The sequence below is a fragment of the Mustela lutreola genome, chromosome 3 (assembly GCF_030435805.1).
Source record: "Mustela lutreola isolate mMusLut2 chromosome 3, mMusLut2.pri, whole genome shotgun sequence".
Lineage (NCBI taxonomy): Eukaryota > Metazoa > Chordata > Mammalia > Carnivora > Mustelidae > Mustela > Mustela lutreola.
Genome location: NC_081292.1, coordinates 123,930,516 through 123,948,452, shown reverse-complemented (window position 1 = coordinate 123,948,452; position 17,937 = coordinate 123,930,516). Strand labels below are relative to the sequence as shown.

Below are 17,937 nucleotides of genomic sequence, written 5' to 3'. Positions count from 1 at the left end.
TATCCTTAAACTGTTTATCTGGCGCATCGACAGGCAGCTGGTGGAACAAATAGGAAATCCTAGGAAGCACATTCATTTTTAAAGTGTTAATGCACCCAATCCAAGAGACAGTAATGTGCTTCCATCCGTTAAGATCCCCTTTAATGTTTCGGATTGGAGGGCCATAATCTAAATGAAATGCATTATCCAACCTGGAAGGTATTCCACATCCTAAATATTTAATTGATTTCTCCATCAGGGGAAGATGAGCCTACACAATAAGCAGATCCTGTCTATATCTAAGTGTCCGATTAATAGTGCCTCTAATTTAGGGTAATTTAGGAGTTTACAACTTATAAAATGGCTATTTCTTCCACATTCCTCCCCAAGTACCAGGAGGATTGTGTCTGGATTAATTGCAAACAGCAGACAATCCTCTGTGTATAATGAAAACTCCGAGTCAGCATCATCCAGCCATGCACCTATCATTTGAGATCTCCTCTGAATATTTTTCACAAGGGGCTTCACATCCAAAGTAAATTGAAGTGGCAAAGGAGGAAAGTTCTAATTGTTGCATCTCCCTATTAAAAAAGTTTAACAAGTCAAGTTTATTCCTGCTGATTTTTACTTAGTTGGGTCTTAGCTAACTGAGTGAGGAAGATAAATCAAGCCACTTGCAGATTTTCCTAATGGTGCAAAGTTTGGCACCCTGAGGACTATGGAAATGTCTATTGCTACACTTGTAAAGAAGAGAAGTGGAACAAGACTGTGGGTGGCTGGATCCCTATGAGTGATTTATTACCCCCAAATCTACTTAGTCATTTCCGGATAAGCACTTAAGTGCCAAAGTTTATGGTCATTTTCAGTTTAAGAAAAGAACAGGGCACATCTTAACATACAAAACAGATACACTATTTGGAGAAATCAGTATTTTTTTCCTGAGTTTACTAGCAAACTGTAAAACTGGAGTTTATACACGGAAAGGTGTCATTGAACTTTAAATATGTTTACTTCTGATTTTATGAGGTCCTTTCAATTCTACTTACTTTTAGGGGAAAAGATATTGTTCTGTTAAATTTTATTTTGGGATTTGAGGTCTGAAACAAAACAAATTAAGAATCCAGTGGCATATCAGGCATATCATTTTTTAATGTTAAATTTTCCTTTGCCGTGGCTGTTTTTCTCTGTATTCTTGAAGAGCCACTTTGTGGATAGCTTAATTTTCGTTCAAATACAAATTAAATCAATTTCTGGGGAAAAATAATCAGCATAGCTCCTGTTCTCCACAACAAAGAAAATACATTTGTAGACATATTCTGGAAATTTAAATCCCTCAATGCTCTTTTGAGCAAGTCCAAGGAGATTTGAAGACTGACATTTTGTACTTTGCTATTCCCGTGAGGCACATGTATGATCATCTTTACTGAGGTTTGTTCCCATCCCTGCTGAATTAATATGCATTTTCGTTAACTAATCTTGAAACAACAGGAATAAAGTTTATCCAGGTCTTTTATACCTCAGAGAACAAAACAAATACTACAAATCTTTAGAGAGAAAGGATATACAAAAGGGCTTGAGGTGAATATTTCAAAGCAAATACTCTTTAAATGATGTGCAAATTATTTCAGCTCTTGAGCATGATTTATGAAAGGGGATTAGCCCAGTGAAATAAGAACCAAGTTTAAACTGTTGGGTTTCAAAGTCAAAGATGAGAAGTGGTTACAAGAAAAGAAAAGAGAAAGGCAGTAATAATTTAGTTTTTCTCCTTAACTGACTCACCTTAAATTGTCACCAATTTCTACTGCACCAAATTCTACTGCAGTAGAAACTATTGCATTTTTCCATAAAGTTAAGAGTGTAATAATTAAGAAATGATACTAGAATTTCTATTTCAGCAGGAAGGTCTCTTCTAGCTGTGTAAAAAGTATAATCATAACCTGTGTTAAACAAAACTAGTCAATCTGGAAAGGATAGCTCCTAAGAGCCTTGAGTCAGAGAAGATTTTTTTTCTTCACTTCTCAAGTCACATCTATAATAACACAACATAATAATTTCTGGTATTCTGATATGCTCTTTAAGTAACAGTTAAAAGCTTCTTCTAAGACTTATGAAAATGATTGCTTTTATGTAATTGTAAAGATTATTAAGTGAGCTCACTTCTTACGATTCTATAATGACCCGCTGTTCTGGAAGGTAAAGGAAATTTTAATGATCCCACTCACATGTGATTAATATCTAACACTTCTTGACTAAAATTCTGGATTCTGTTCAATAAAAATGAGTTAAGCAAAAATTCTATGGGTTCTCCGCCAACCACTTCTTTAAATTATGCCTAATTTAAAAAATAAGGCATGGCACCTCAGTAACAGACCCAGGTACTGACGAAGGAAAAAAAAAAAAAAAAAGAAGATTGATCATTCTTATGTAAGATGTCCCAGAGTCATAAAGCTAAATAAATGAAGGGAATCCAGGCAGGATTAAGATTTTGAGGAAAGTCTTTTCGATCTGTTTCATTGCCATCCAAAACATTTTTAAGACTGGACTTTTAGGGGCAAATTTCTGAGGAAGGTTCTTACTTGGAAAAGGAGTATCATTTGCCCATTTTGGTTTTCTTTTCCTAGAACAGATAAAGGCAGACCCAAGAAAACGAGGCTTTTGTTTCAAAAGACAGTCACTGTGAGCTCTTCTTGGTGAGTAAAGTCTTACACTATGAGAAGGACTAATCAGACTTTATTTTGAATTTGTCCTTTATTTTTTGATAACTCAATGGTGAGCCTACGTTGGCTTTCTTTGCAACTCTTCGTACCAACTACACTCAATTGCAGGCAGGTAGGCCTTGACTGTTTTGTCAGGCAAGACAGATAAGCTTACTCTGGGAGTAAAACAGCTAAACCCCGGCTCATGCAGGATTATGACATACAACTCGAAAGACCAATGGGCAAAATTAACTCAACTACCCAAGAACAACATAAAAATAAAAGACATTTAAGCAATAAACTACTATTATTCTTGCATTTAGAAAAGTAATCAATAAATCAATCAATCAATAAATAAAGGAAGGATGGCTGTATATGAGATTGTATGTTTCCCCAAAAAGAGAAAGAGTCCAATGGAAAAAAGGGTAAACAGCATTTCAGATGGACTTTGTACATGCGTATGTCTAGGGAATTCATGCATGACATCCAGGGAATTGTTTGGAGCTTTGCTTTCTTGGCTGTTTGTTTCAGTGAGGGTAGTTTATTCTTGGCTTAATTTTTGTTATTGTTGTTTTTGCTTGGCCAGAGCCACTGACTTAGTTCATGACTTAGGTGTGGCACAGACACAAGTTACAAGGAAAGTGTTTAATTATTGGTTCTCTCTCAGTCTACAGTCACCATTTGAAAGCGATTGATGAGATTAAATAAATAGTCCCCACCTACAATCATTGTCATGGCATGGCTACTATGATAATAACCATATGCAGAGTTATTTTACACAGAGATAGAATACCCAGCTCTTCTATATGAGTAAGGCTTGTCAAAGTTTCAAAAGCCACTCTGGCTCTGACCTTGCAAAACTACTTAGAGTGCTTCTCAATGTGCATGTCAATCAGCGGTTTAAAGGCAGATTCTGTTCAGTAGATTTCAGGTGGGGCAGAAGATACTGTATTTCCTAATAAACTCCCAGATGATGGTGTTGCTGCTGCTGGTCCATGGACCTAAGTAACCCCATCTAGTAGGATTCTGAAAGAATGAAACTGGGGGCAAATTCTGCCAAACTCCTAGGCATCCTGATGTTTTCCCCAAACCACAGATGCAGTGAGTGTTTGGACTCTGCCAATAATTCTTCTACTACGTGTCAAGAAAACCTATCAATATCCCCGCAGAAACTCCTGGATCTTTCCCCTTCTCTATTCTCATTGCCTAGTTTTAGCCTGCATTATGTGACTTGGCCCACTGTAACAGTTTCCTAATTTATCTTCTTATCTCTTATCTTTCACTCGTTTTTGGTGCTACTTTTCTCTTTGCCATTCTCCGCATTTCCACCAAAGTGATCACTTTGCATATCAGATCTGTTAATATCTCCTGCCTTCTGAAAAGTCTGTTGCTAGGCTCCTATTACTTATAGGATAAAATCCAAATCCCCTAGCACTTCATGCATGACCCCCCTGCCAATGTTCCCTGTTCGTTTCCAACCTGATCTCCAGTTGTTGCTCTAATGTTTTGTGCACTCCAGCCTCACTAATCTACTGCTGTTTTCCAACATGTTTTGATCTGTAGTTCTTTCTTTCCTGTCTAATATGTATCCATTTTATTTATTCTCTGCCATTTCTTTCTTCTCATTCTGAAAAACAAACTCCCAGAGTTTCACAGCAGTATTAAATTCCGGGTACCTATTATTTCCCTTTATTGGCTGCCTTGTTTCCCTGGCTCTCTTCTCCCCTGGGCCCCGCATCGCCTCCTACCTGTGTCTCCAGGTATCAATTTCCAAAAATATTATATATGCTCACATCCTTGTCTCAGGAACTGCTTCTTGAGGAACCAAAACTAAAACACCTATCAACAGGTCAGTGCCTCAGAGGATGCAGAGAGAGGGGAATCCTCTCACACTGTTGGTGGGAATTCAAGCTGGTGCAGCCACTCAGGAAAACAATATTGAGGTTCCTCAAAAAGTTGAAAATAGAGCTACCCTATGACCCAGCAATTTCACTACTAGGTATTTACTCCAAGGATAAGAATGAAGTGATCCGAAGGGACACGTGCACCTGAATGGTCATAGCAGCAATCCCCACAGTAGCCAAACTATGGAAAGAGCCCAGATGTCCATCAACAGATGAACAAGATAAAGAAGATGTGGGATATCTATACAATGGTATATTACTCTGCCATCAAAAAAATGGAATCTTGCCATTTGCAATGATGTGGATAGAACTAGAGGGTATTAGGCTAAGTGAAATATATCAATCAGAGAAAGATAATTGTCATATGATTTCACTCAGAGGTGGAATACAAGCAGCGAAACAGGGGATCATGTTGCAGGGAAAGAAAAATAAAATAAGATAAAAACAGAGAAGGAGGCAAAAATAAGAGACTCTTAACTATCGGAAACAAACCGAGAGTTGCTGGAGGGGAGAGGGGGTGTGGGGATTGGGTAATTGGGGGATGGACATTAAGGATGGCAAAGGATGTAATGAGCACTGGGTATTACGTAAGACTGAGGAATCACTGAACTCACCTCTGAAACTAATAATATACTATATGTTAATTAATTGGATTTAAATCATAAAAAAGAAAAGAAATATACTTGCCAAGGGGCCTGGGCTGGTGAGGAAGGGGTCAGTGCCTCGCATGTAAAAATTTTCCCTTTATTCCTCGGACATTAAATTTGCAATTGGTTTCTTCTCTTCATCTCATTCACTCAGTCATTTGTTCACTCATTCACTGAGACATTTAAAATATGGAAAACCACTGTGTTTCAGACTCTCGTCTAAGTAATGGGGTTGAGGAGTTATCATCATATGGAGGCTTATACCCTCAGGCACTTGTGGTCTAACAGAATAGAAAGATCCTGGCTTCAGCAAAAGACTGAAACCTTGCTCAGCTAGAACTGTCTCTCCTAGGTATCAAATTTCCTTAATTCAGATACAGCCGACATGGTGGGCATCTAGGCATGCTCACCAGTCTTTTGATCGTGTATGTTTTAGTGAGACCAGACTTACAGCATCTTCCAGTTTATTCCCTGTGAGTGACTCTATATTCAGGTGGTTTTGATATTCTTATTCTAGTAAAAATGCCACCTCTTTATCACCAGATGTGTTACGATGTTTGCTTTGATTCGAATATACACGTATATATGTATATACACACACACATATATATGTATGTATACATATAATACTAAAAGTAAATGAAATCTTTAATTGCTTTTAAGTGATCCAGAAATCTCTGTCAAAGTTCTACTATTGCACCATTTTGCCATTTCATACAAGAAAGGAAAAGGCAACTGACACTTGGTGAAGCTTAATCTCTAGGCAACGCCATAACCTCAGGCTCACACGTTCAGGAAAGGCAAAACAGAATGTTTATTACTCATAACACTTAAGGAATCCCTTAAGGAAACTAAAATAAAAGTATTATGATGCCATGAGTCAACAGAATGATCAAGATATTTAAAAATTAGGCCCCTGATAAATTATGCATTTGTTTAATCTGAGTTTGTTGACTATTTAAATCAGTGGCAAAGTGCATTCTTGCTGTATTTCTAAAAGAGAAGAATTGAAGAATTTATAGTACACAAACAAAAGCCATGATAATTTTGCTCAGAGTACACTCATTTGGAATCTAATATTTATATTATACTATAGATCAACAAAGTTTGGGATATATTCTAGATTTAGTATCTACATTATCATTAGGTCTAATATATTTATTAGATCATATATAAATCATATACATATTTATATATTTATTTTATATTTATGTAAAAAGTATCCATTGTATTTATCTGGAAAGTCCTTTCTGGGAAACTTAAGAAACTGGTCCAAGTCTTATACCTAGTATCCCAGAGGTAAGAATTATACTTAAATTTTGGGACTCTTAGACCCAAATTTCTGATACAATAATCATACAACCTTTGGAAAACGTTACATGTAATATTTTTATAAGCTTCTGTTTTTAGTCAGATTTTTATAAATAAACTGACCTTAAAGAAAACTTTTCTCGAGTCTCCTAAAATTTTCAGAAAAACAAAAATTTTCCAAACTACTCTTTTTTATTTTATTACTCCTTTTTTTCTGATACACTTAAGAGTTTCTCCTTTTTTTTATCGCATCCAATAGGGCCTTGCAAATTCTGTCAGGGTCCATAGAAGAGCCTAAAGAGTAAGAATGAACCAGAGTTTTCCCTTAAATAAAGTAGGGGCTAGCATACATAAGAGAAAGTTGTTGAGAAGACAGTGACTTTAAGCAAAGGGATTAGGATTTTCCTTTCTTCTCCTGCAAGGTCTTAGTCATTTTTATCCTCACCACAGAATAGAGCACTTATTTGTAGATGATTTTATTAGGCACATTACATGTGACCTGCAGAAAACATATCATTGATTTGAAATTTTAAAGTTCTAAGAGAAAACTGAAAGAGGCACATAAATAGTGACCTTAAAATGTCAAACCATTACAAGTAGTCAGGACAAGGACTGGTTTATTATTGTTCCTAAATAAGTTTCAGAAATTTCATCATGATTTTTAGCACAGCAAGTAGTATGTTCATGTTGGTCATGTGAATATCCTTATTCATTTACTAACTAACTTAACACTATACATTTTTGAACAATCTCAAATATGATCAAGCCACTCTGCTACTAGCAGATATAAGGGTAAATAAGACAGAACCCTTTCTAGAGTCTGGCAGTCTAGTGGGTAGACAAACAGACATTTGACATTGGCTTATTGTAACACACTTTGGTAATTACAGTGATAGTGATATGGACAGAACATTATAAGAAAACCAAGGAAGATCACCTAACTTATCATAGAAATCTTGTAAAGTTTTCAAGAGAATGCATGGCCTGAGCTGAGTCTTAAAGAATGTTAATTTAGGAAAGGAAGGCCTTGACTTCAAGGCAAGAGTCAGCATACACCAATGTATGTCAGGGATGATAAGCACTGTTTCTCTGGAATATAAACCATGGGTCAGAGAGTAGTGGGAAAAAACTGAAGAAGGGGATGTAGGTCATGAAGAGGTTTCTATTGAGGATCTTTGACTTGAATCCTTTCAATGCAGTAATTTGATTAGAAATTGCTCTTAACCTTTGATTTCAATTTTGGAGGACATCATCTCTAATGGCAAAATCCCAGTCCTTACATTTTCTATTTGGCCATAGCATCTCCCGTTTGGCCTCTACTTTTTTAGGTCAATTAATTTTGTATACAAAAAGGATATATTTATTTATATTAGGGAAATTGAGTAGCAAGAGTACGTGGCTTCAGGTTCTATTTAAATAATCAAAGAAATGGGCACCTGGGTGGCTCAGTGGGTTAAGCCGCTGCCTTCGGCTCAGGTCATGATCTCAGGGTCCTGGGATCGAGTCCTGCATCGGGCTCTCTGCTCGGCAGGGAGCCTGCTTCCCTCTCTCTCTCTCTCTGCCTGCCTCTCCATCTACTTGTGATTTCTCTCTGTCAAATAAATAAATAAATAAATCTTAAAAAAAAATAATTAAGGAAAGATGAATTGGCAGACTGATTTACCTTTCCCCAAGTCACCCCTGAGACATTTCTTGAAGGAAGCTAAGAGTCCTATTGTTACAGATCACACTTTATTTAATTTGGACAGACACAGATGGTATTTTTGGATACATCTCACACATTGGGTGAAAGCAACACCTGATCTTCCTTGCATACATGTGGATTTTATGAGTAGTAAGAAACAAACTTATTTTCCAAGAAAATTTCAGATTATATAATTTTCCCCCCTAACTATACCATTAGATCTACTTGGGACATCAAAATAAATGCATTAAAAAGCAAATTACTTTCTTTTAGGATTTTGAAGAAAACTAACATTGCTTCTATACTCCAGAAACAAAAAGGAGTAGACCCAATAAATTCTGTATACAAAAAGAGGTGACCATATGTGTTCAAAGAATGTTTTTTTTTTCCCCCTACACAGGGATTCATTATAAGAACCCCTTAAATATCATGTTTAGCTAAGATAGTTTAAACTTGATATGACAGTAGTGAACAAATATTATATGATAAAACTTTACAAGGAAGTGTTAATATATACCCATTCTAGAGTCATAGAATAAACGGAGAGAAACTTTCAAAGGAGATCAAAGAGCACTTTTTATATTGTTTACAATCACAGTAGTGTATTAATGCTAAGGAAATATTGCTCAAGAGTTAGACCAAAGAGCCCTTTTGATTTGGCCTATTATTGAAAGAAAGATGCCATCTGACCTAATGAAATCAGAAATTGATTAAATGCAGTTTATCTAAGGGAAAAAACGTTCATGGAGTTACTGCAAGGGTCAGGAAGAGATGGGGTGATCTAGTGCTTGAGTGCTGATAGGGTTAGATAGACTCTCAGAGTAGCTGATGTTACAAGATACATGACAATGGACACCCACAGTTCAGAGGGCAAGATCAACCCCTTAGATGGGAAAGAGGAGATTAATCAGAATATTCTTTGCTCAGTTTATAACTAGGTCTTCTTATCAAATGATTCATGGAGAACTGAATGTTTTGAAGAAACTGTAATCTATGGGTCCCAGGAAAGCTGGGAATGCTGCTAAGTACCTTTGGAACACATGTCAGAAAATTTCTGTAGTCACACAGTGCCTCAGTGAGGCCCTGTAACCTTCATGAATAAAACCAGTTTGACAAAGTAATTTGGTTGCCTGATTGTCAAGTGTGTGTCTAATCTTTACTGTCTTTTTTTTCCTGTAATATTGAAATCCTCCTGTTTTAGCAACATAAATTTTCTTTTAAAAATTTTCATTTTTGTTTAGTTATAGAAATATTCTGGAATAAAGAACTCCCTTGACCTGTGGAAAACAATCAAGAAAAGAACTGACATTCACCGTTCCTTTGATATTGTCAGTCTTATGACTATAGGAAAACAAAATAATTTTTGTTTTCACACTTTTCTTTAATAGTTTATTTTTCTCACATACATACTGACTGAAACTGGTGCCAAGATAGTAATATTGTTTTTAGGGGGTAAAAAACAAGAATCAGATGATTGACCATCTCACCCAAATCGAAAACCTTTGTTCCTTTGACAACACAATAACCCATAATACTCTACATAAATATTATGACTTTTTTGTTGTTCCCAGGTAGGAGATTTTTGTTTCTTCAGGGTGAGATACAATTTATTTGTGCAATTTTAATGTTGTTTTCATTTTCTTGGCAGATGGCTTATTTATCTTATTATTTTTGTGCATTGGCAAGATTAGGCTGTTTCATACAAAATTCTTAAGAATAAGCAACTTTAAAATATGTCTTTATATGGGTCTCCAGAACAGACATCACAATATGAGTATTAAACAATTGCTAGTTACATATGCATCCAAAAAACTAGTATGACTTTTCCATTTTGGATAATAATAAACATCTTACAAATTTCTTTAATTACACTGCTATTAGAAAGGCCACAATAGTCACACACACACACACACACACACACTATATATATATAGAGAGAGACTTTTGGAGAAAAATTGGAAAATAAAGAGTTATTAGTGTTTTTTTAAAATTATCTAAGGAGGTCTTAATGTAATTCATAATCAGAAAATTTGATCTTTAGAAATTTTCAAGCCAGAATTAGAAAATATCTATATTCCCTTATCAAATTATAACCATGAGTAATACTTTGTGTGTACTCATTTTTAATTGTGAAACTCTTAATATATACAGAAAACAGGAGCATCATGATAACTCCTATAGATATGACCTAGATTCATCAAATATTAACATTTAGGACAATACCAGACTTAATCTGTCATTACACACATTTTGTACAAAGAGCATCTGCTCCTGCCAAGAACTCACTTCCTTGCCTGTGTTAAAAAATTTTCCTTCCTTTTATGCTCCCTTTTCCCCAGTATTTTATTCTGGCTTGGAGGCTCTGCATTCCCTCCTTGACACCACTGAGGATTTTCAGGGTCCAGGAGCCTCTTAGCCAAAGTCATTCTGTTTATTCTAATTGCTTTGGTGGGGTAGGTACAGGAGCAGGGGAGGAGGAAAAGGGAAACCAGATGGAAAGCAATGCTACTGGAAAGTCTTAGCTCTTAGGGCCAGAGGTGCAACAAACTCAGAACAAGCTGTTCTCTAAAAACAACATTCTAAGTGATTGCATAAGGTTCAAGCGTCCTTTTGTGGCTGGTACGTGGTTTCCTTATGAAAGTGTGCTGAGATCTAAGCAACCAGTTTACAATTGGATTTTGAGGACACAGTCTACTTACGTTGTGGATGACCAGTGTTATAATTATTTAGATTAGTACAAAAAATAACTGCCTCTCTATCAGACTTGTTTTCACTTGGCATGATCATGATTACTCCGCAGGCAAATTTTTAAACAAAGATATTATTAAGGGTTCACAGATATTTTCATTTTCTACATTGTATGAATATCTCACCCTATTTTTTTCATTCCTGTCTTTATCCCTGTAGCTCTGTACCTACACCCCTACTACACACATCACTAAGGGGAGATGAAATTGGGGAATGAGACCTAAATACTGTAAAGATTGCATCCAGAATACATTTGTTGTTTATGAAAAGTTCGTTGAAAGACAGCTAGAAGAAAACTCATTTTCTTTCAGTTCTCTTACTGTTTGATCTTATTCTTTTTTATATTTTTCATGGTCATTTGTCATTTTGGGGTGCTTATTTATAATGCTATAAGCATCAGTTTCATATACAAGTTATCCAAGGTCTCCATGCATGGGTTTCACAGTTTAGCCCTGATCAGCGCACAGTATACCACTTGTGAAGCATAAGCCAAATACGAAAATATTTTTTAAAAAATGGAAAGTGCAAACGAGTGAAGTCATGAATTTTAGTTGTGTACCTTCAGGTATACCCGTTAGTTAAAAAGAATGAATACATGAATGGATGAATAAACTAGAGCTGTGCCTAAAGGAATAGTGAAATGGTTAGATGGTGAATCCTTTCCATCAACTGGAACTTCATGACCAGCTCTTCTGGGCATACAAGAACCATGAGTATCTCTTGGCTCCTTTCTATTATTTCCTGGTGTGCTGCTCCCAAGAATGCCCTGGCTGCCATTTTCACCTGGGGACTCGCCAGGAGAAAGACCAGCTGCTCCTATTTAGATTTTCATAGCCATGACTCCCATACCCAATTCTGGTTCTTTCCCCATATTCTCTCTATGCTTGGGTAAAGGGTGTCAAGTATATGTGTCCTGCTCCATTCTTCCATTAGATACGACCCTAGGCTCATGCCCTGTTTTGGTACCATCTGCTCCGGGACAGAGAGGATGATAATAAGAGCTCCTACCCATTGAGGGCCTGCTGGGAGCTAAATATTTACATGTCTAATTTCAAATTCTCATGCTATCATGCAAGGACATTAGTAGACCCATTTTTACAGATCTACAACGTAAAGCTCAGAAAAGTTAAGAAAACTCTCCAAGATTATTTGATACAGGATTTATATTTGGGCCTTTCCTCTTTGCCATTCGTGGAAGATACTTCTCTTTCCTTGGAAAAATATGCTAGCATTTTCTTTGATTGACTCTCCACTTTCCATTAACAACCCTCCCTGGAGAGCTGCTCTCCCACTCTCATCCCATGCTGGTGTCCTGAATTTCCCACAGTGATTTGGCCCTTACATTGAATTTTCTGGCTTCGTGTCTGTTAGACTCCGCTGATATCTTAAAATATCTGATTAGTCCTTAATAATGTTGGCAGATTAGAATCATATTTTAAAAAGGAAAGTATATTTAAGCACTTAACTTTCACAATTCACTCATTGAGAGTACATATTTTTTCCCATGTTACCCAGAGAAACTGGACAATGAAATGACCACCTGTTAGCTGCTAATGATGTTCACATGCCTTTAAAAAAAGTAATTCTGGCTTTATCTGTCTACAATCTTGGCGACAAAACTTATGGGAACATCAAGGGCACAGGAAGCCAAAGGCAGCAAACTGACAATAAAGTTTGTGCTTAGACTACTAATAAGGAAGGGGAGTCTGTGAATCTTTAATTCCACATAATTGTTTAATCTCAAGAGGGTAACATAAAACTGAATGCATGTTTTAAGAATCTAAGTTTGGGTGTTCAAATCTAGGACGGATATCAGAGGGGGTTTCACACAGTATACTTCCTACTTGAAAAAATATTTTAAAAAGCATCAAATATAAAATATGCCAATCATTATTTCAAATGCATAATCTAATTTGACATTGTGTGGGTGTGTCAATCATTATGACTTTCAAATGAAAAGCAACACATAAATAGTGAACAAACTTAATTTAAAGTAATAGAGGGATATTAACAGTATCCTACACTGCAAAAAAATTACTAAGACTTAAAAAAGGCTTACAACTATAAATATCCATCAAAATATAGAAATGAAGCATTTTCTAAAATTAGGGCTAACATTAAAGACTAAATGACCTCTTTATTTTAATAGTGACACCAAACTCCAGAGACATTTGGTTTTAGTTCTTTTGCTAATGTTTTGGGTCCCTATTTAAGTTCACTGATTTCTATGCATGTCATTTTTAATGTAGCATTTCCATCCAAGTCCAAAGTTGATATAAATTAAGTTTACCTTTTCTTTGTTGACTTCACTGTAGTGTAATGATTAAAAGCATAAGCTCTAATCTCAAATTGCATGGGTTTGAAACTTGTCTCTGTAACTTGTCTTTGTACAAATGGCCTTAATCTCCATGCCTCAGTTTTCTCATCTCTAAAATAGGTTTAGTAGTAGCACCTGATTTGTTGGGTTAGTGGGAGGATTAGGTAAGTCAACACAAATGAGAACTTAGAATAATTCCTGGTGAAAAGAAAGTGTTCAATGGTTGCTGGCTATCATTATTTTTAAACTGCAAAGGAACAGGTGAATATGAGGTCCCTAGAGAATTAGCTACATTTTAAAACGAATGGATAAATCATATGCCCCGTCCCTTGTCTCTAGGAAGGCTTGAATTTAAGCCCCAAATACACAAATAATTGTTTTTCCCAATCAAAAATAAATTCTAAAGAGGAGTAGCTGGTATTCTATCTATAGAAACATTTTTCCCCCTGTATCATCCTAAAACATTTCAAGTGACTATCCCTGAACACAGAATCCATTTGCTTCACTGTTTCTCAAACACTTTTATAAATCTTTATTTTCTCCCAAGCTTCAGTCTCTAGACGCATGTCAAGGTATCCTCCAAACCTCGACTAATCATTGCCTCATGTATCCCATCACATACACACGACAAAATGGTCATATAATTAACATTAACATACTCACTTACATAGCATTGACATACTCACAATTCAATTCTAATTCTAAAATCTTACCTTAAATTTGATTCCATATTAAGCAAAGGGGAACGATGACCAGGAATTAAAGGGAAATATTCAAATGAGGTAACTCCAAACTGTACCACCTATGGAACAATCTTTTAAATGGCACAGCTAACTCTCCGCAAATAACTTAATTTACAGAACACCATACAGATTAAGACATTAACATGGATCATTTTAAACTTCAACCTAACACAATTGGCTAGCTAAATATGTTTCTAGCAGTTGCTGAAATTATGGTATGAGTTTTTGAATAATGACTTCATTTTGAAAGGGTGCTTCTACTCAGAGTTGTCATGCTATTTCTAGATTTTTAATATCCCAATAATTTAGCTCTGTAAGATATATTATATATAAATAGCTTCTCTCTTCCTTGTCATATGCATGTGAGAGTGCATCTATGTTTATATATACATATGTGTCTTCCCTAATGCACACAAACTTATGCATATATACATACATAGTCATTTAGCGCATGTACTCATGTATACATGTAGATATTCTGTTAGAAGCCCTTCTCTACGTATAGAGTTCTCTTTAAATCAAAAAGCTAGCATGTAACTACACTGATCTTAGATCAGAGGGAGATGGCAGAAAAAAATAGGGATTCAGAAGGCTGAGGGTAGGTGATCCAGAAAAGGTACTATAAATTTTGAGACTTTGGGAAGTTAGTTTTCTTTGATTTCTTAGACTCCCACTTTGATTTCAGAGATACCTTTTAGAAGGCCGAAACCCCCCAAACCAACTGTGAGATGCGTGACACGTTTTCATACCCTCCTTCTGTTGAGGAGGAAGCAGGCTGGGCAAGGTTGAGAGTTATACTCAAGATCACTATATGGTGAGATTGGTGCTTCTTACTCCAAACTCACTTCTTTCAGGATATTATAACTTGATGTGACCCTGGAGAACATATAATTCATAACCCACATATCTAAATCTTTCTGGTGGTCTGAAAGTGTGGAAAGTTCCATAGCCTCTTGGTTGAAGTTGTGCCAACCCGTGGCAATCACTCATACATCTTTTAATGTATGGAAATCAAATAGTCAGCATACCAAGGTTTGGCGACGCTTGACATTTACCACTCTCAAAATCAATCACCAATCTGAACGCCATGGCTATTACTCAGAGATTCAGAGGTTTGCTGTAAGCAGAGACCATGACCTTGGAACAATTATTTTCTCAAACGGCCTTACTGGGTGCGAGTAAAGCACCCAGACTGCCCTCCAGTGTATGAATCCATGGCCAGGAAATGGCTACGAATCTTCCATGGGTAGTATGAGTTTGGCTCAAATCTTAATTTCCATGCATTTATATTTCATAAGCAATGCATTTAGACAAAGTTAAAATCAGCAAGTAAAAAAAAATAAATACTTACTTAAAGATTTTCTGTGCTCTGGTTTCTGTTCTTTTATATCATTATCGTAGTGACTTAGTAATTCAGTACTGGAAGATCTCTGGATTTTGAATAATTCCAGGTTTCTTGATGAACCACTTGGATCCTTTGGCTGGAAATAACAAACAATTAGGCTAAATAATTTTACAGGGAAGAACGGATTTACCAAATAGCTTAGTGATCTATTTTGATGTTAATCCTAAAGGGAAGACTGAACTAAGATAATTATTTTAGGACAGGTCCTCTATGCTAAGTTCAATATTCAAATTTAATAATAGCTCTATGTATATAAAACTTACTAAATGCTTTGCATTACCCCAAGCACTCCACTTGTATTAACTCAATTAATCATCACAGTAATCCTGTGAGGTAGATATCATCATTACCCCTGCTTTCCAGACAAGGAAACTGAAGCCAAAGAGATAAGTAATTTGCCTAAGGCCACACAGCTAGTAAGGATGGAACCAGGATTCAAACTCAAGCAGTTTGAGTCCAGAGTCCACTCTTAACAACAACAAACTCTGTGTGTGGGTGGGTAGACATGGGGGTAAGCACTCAAGCAAGCCTGGATAAGGGGACTAGACGGTTGAAGGAGAAAAGTCAATTTGTCATTTTTTAAAGTTTTAGTCCCAAAATGTTATAAAGGAAGACTGCAATTAAATAGAAATAAAATCATACAGAAAATGCAGTATTTTCGTATTGTATACCTTATTAAAAGCTCCTGAGAATAGTTGTTTTTTCCTCAAGATTCTGCAAATATTAGTAATCCAAAAATTAAATGTTTGGTCTAGAATCAGTATATAATGGTAGTTTTAAATAATTTGATTCTTTAAAAATATACTCCAAATGTATGGATTTTGGATAATTTCTTGAAGTTTTAGATTCATAATTTTCATGGGAAGAACAATCTAACTTCACTGGAAGAACAGTGAAAATCAGTATAAAGGATTATTATTTACTGGTATTATAACAGTTAGTATGGGCTCAAATACTCTGATATTTATTTTCAAGAATGTGTATTACAGACAACATAAACTGAAAATGTGAAAATTCAGTAGTCATTAAGTGCTTGTGTGCTTTTTACAGCTTCTTGTAAATGAATGTCCATGTTATTTCAGGGGGGGGGAATGAATACACTGTGTTTTTCATTTGAAAGAGAGAAATCAAATGACATTTAGCTGTAGGAATCACATCTGTTGAAATGGGTTTTTAGTGGACTTTATTTAAACTTAAAATAACTTAATATCTCTCGATCTATAGGATCTATTTAAATATGTGGTTATATGCCTAAGCAACATAATTTAAGTGACAACATTTTAATTAATAAAGGTAACAGCCAAAACAAATACATACCAATCTGTCAATTGCATTTTTGATAGCGTGGAACCAATCCAATATGATGAAGTCAATATCTGACTGCAGAAGGAACTCATTTCCTGATACTGTTGTGATCTGAAAAAAAAATCGACAGGTAAGCAAACCATATGAAATAAAGTCTTACATTAAAAAAAGGAGATATATATATATACATATATATCATATATGCATATGATATATATGTATATATATGTATATACGTGTGTGTGTGTATATATGTGTATATATGTGTGTATATATATATATAGTTTAAAAAACAAGACTTCAATACAACACAATATTTTCTTAGATTCCAGTAATTGTCTTTCTGGGAACTGGAAGACCAGGATCATTTTGAACTGCTCTCTATAAACTGTTTTTTCATGTCATAACAAATACATTATTGTTTTAATAATAGAACGATTAACTCAGAGTAGGACTCAAGCTGAATTGCTCCAACTCAAGCAGAAGCGAGTCAGGAAGTTCAGAACGATGCAGACAGTACCCACTTAAGTCAGAACCTCAGAAAAATGCACCCGGGTGTGTCAGAATTCATTTTGCACTTTCGGCTCTTTCCTGTTTGTCTTTTTCAAATCTAATAGTATCTCTATATTTGATTTCCTTTTATGGAAGGCTGTAAAACAGATTATTTACCAAAGAGACTAATGCAGACTTTTCCAAAAAGGTCATTCAAATGAATAACATTTGGCTATTTCTACTTTCCTATCATAAAGGCCTATAGGAAAGTAATAAAGGAATAATGTTCCCACAAACGGACCATATTAGAATAAAACTTTATTTACATATTTGAACCTCTCACAGAGAGTATTCATCAAGTGAACATCCCCGTTCCAGACTCTAAGAGCTATTAAGTAGTTGGCAATATTTAACATGTAACTATACATTTTTCATTACGGTGAATCTTTTCCTCTCCAGAATTGTGAGAGAAGAATGTGACCCTATAGAAACAGAGCGGTGCTCTTGATTTCACACAGAAAAGGCTACTTAGAGACGAATTTGATTAGAGTGGGTGTAGACATGCTTTCTGTATTAGGCCATCCGTCTGAACTGTGAAGATTCTCCCTTTGTATTGACTGCTTGTTTCAACAGGAAGATGAACATTGCCCGACTAATGTCACACATCAAGCAAGGCTTCAAAGGTTTAGAAGACTGCCATTTCAAA

The 17,937-nt window shown here is 35.7% G+C and overlaps 1 protein-coding gene across 1 annotated transcript in view; it reads right to left on the bottom strand.

Annotated features, from left to right (window-relative positions):
• ARHGAP15 (Rho GTPase activating protein 15) overlaps window positions 1–17,937 on the bottom strand; it is a 604,723-nt gene that overhangs the window by 286,575 nt on the left and 300,211 nt on the right. The window contains exons 7-8 of the mRNA XM_059166761.1: window positions 16,752–16,850; window positions 15,381–15,510 (exon numbers count right to left, since the gene is read on the bottom strand). Coding sequence (XP_059022744.1) covers window positions 15,381–15,510; window positions 16,752–16,850 — 229 coding nt within the window. The remainder of the gene's footprint in view (window positions 1–15,380; window positions 15,511–16,751; window positions 16,851–17,937) is intronic.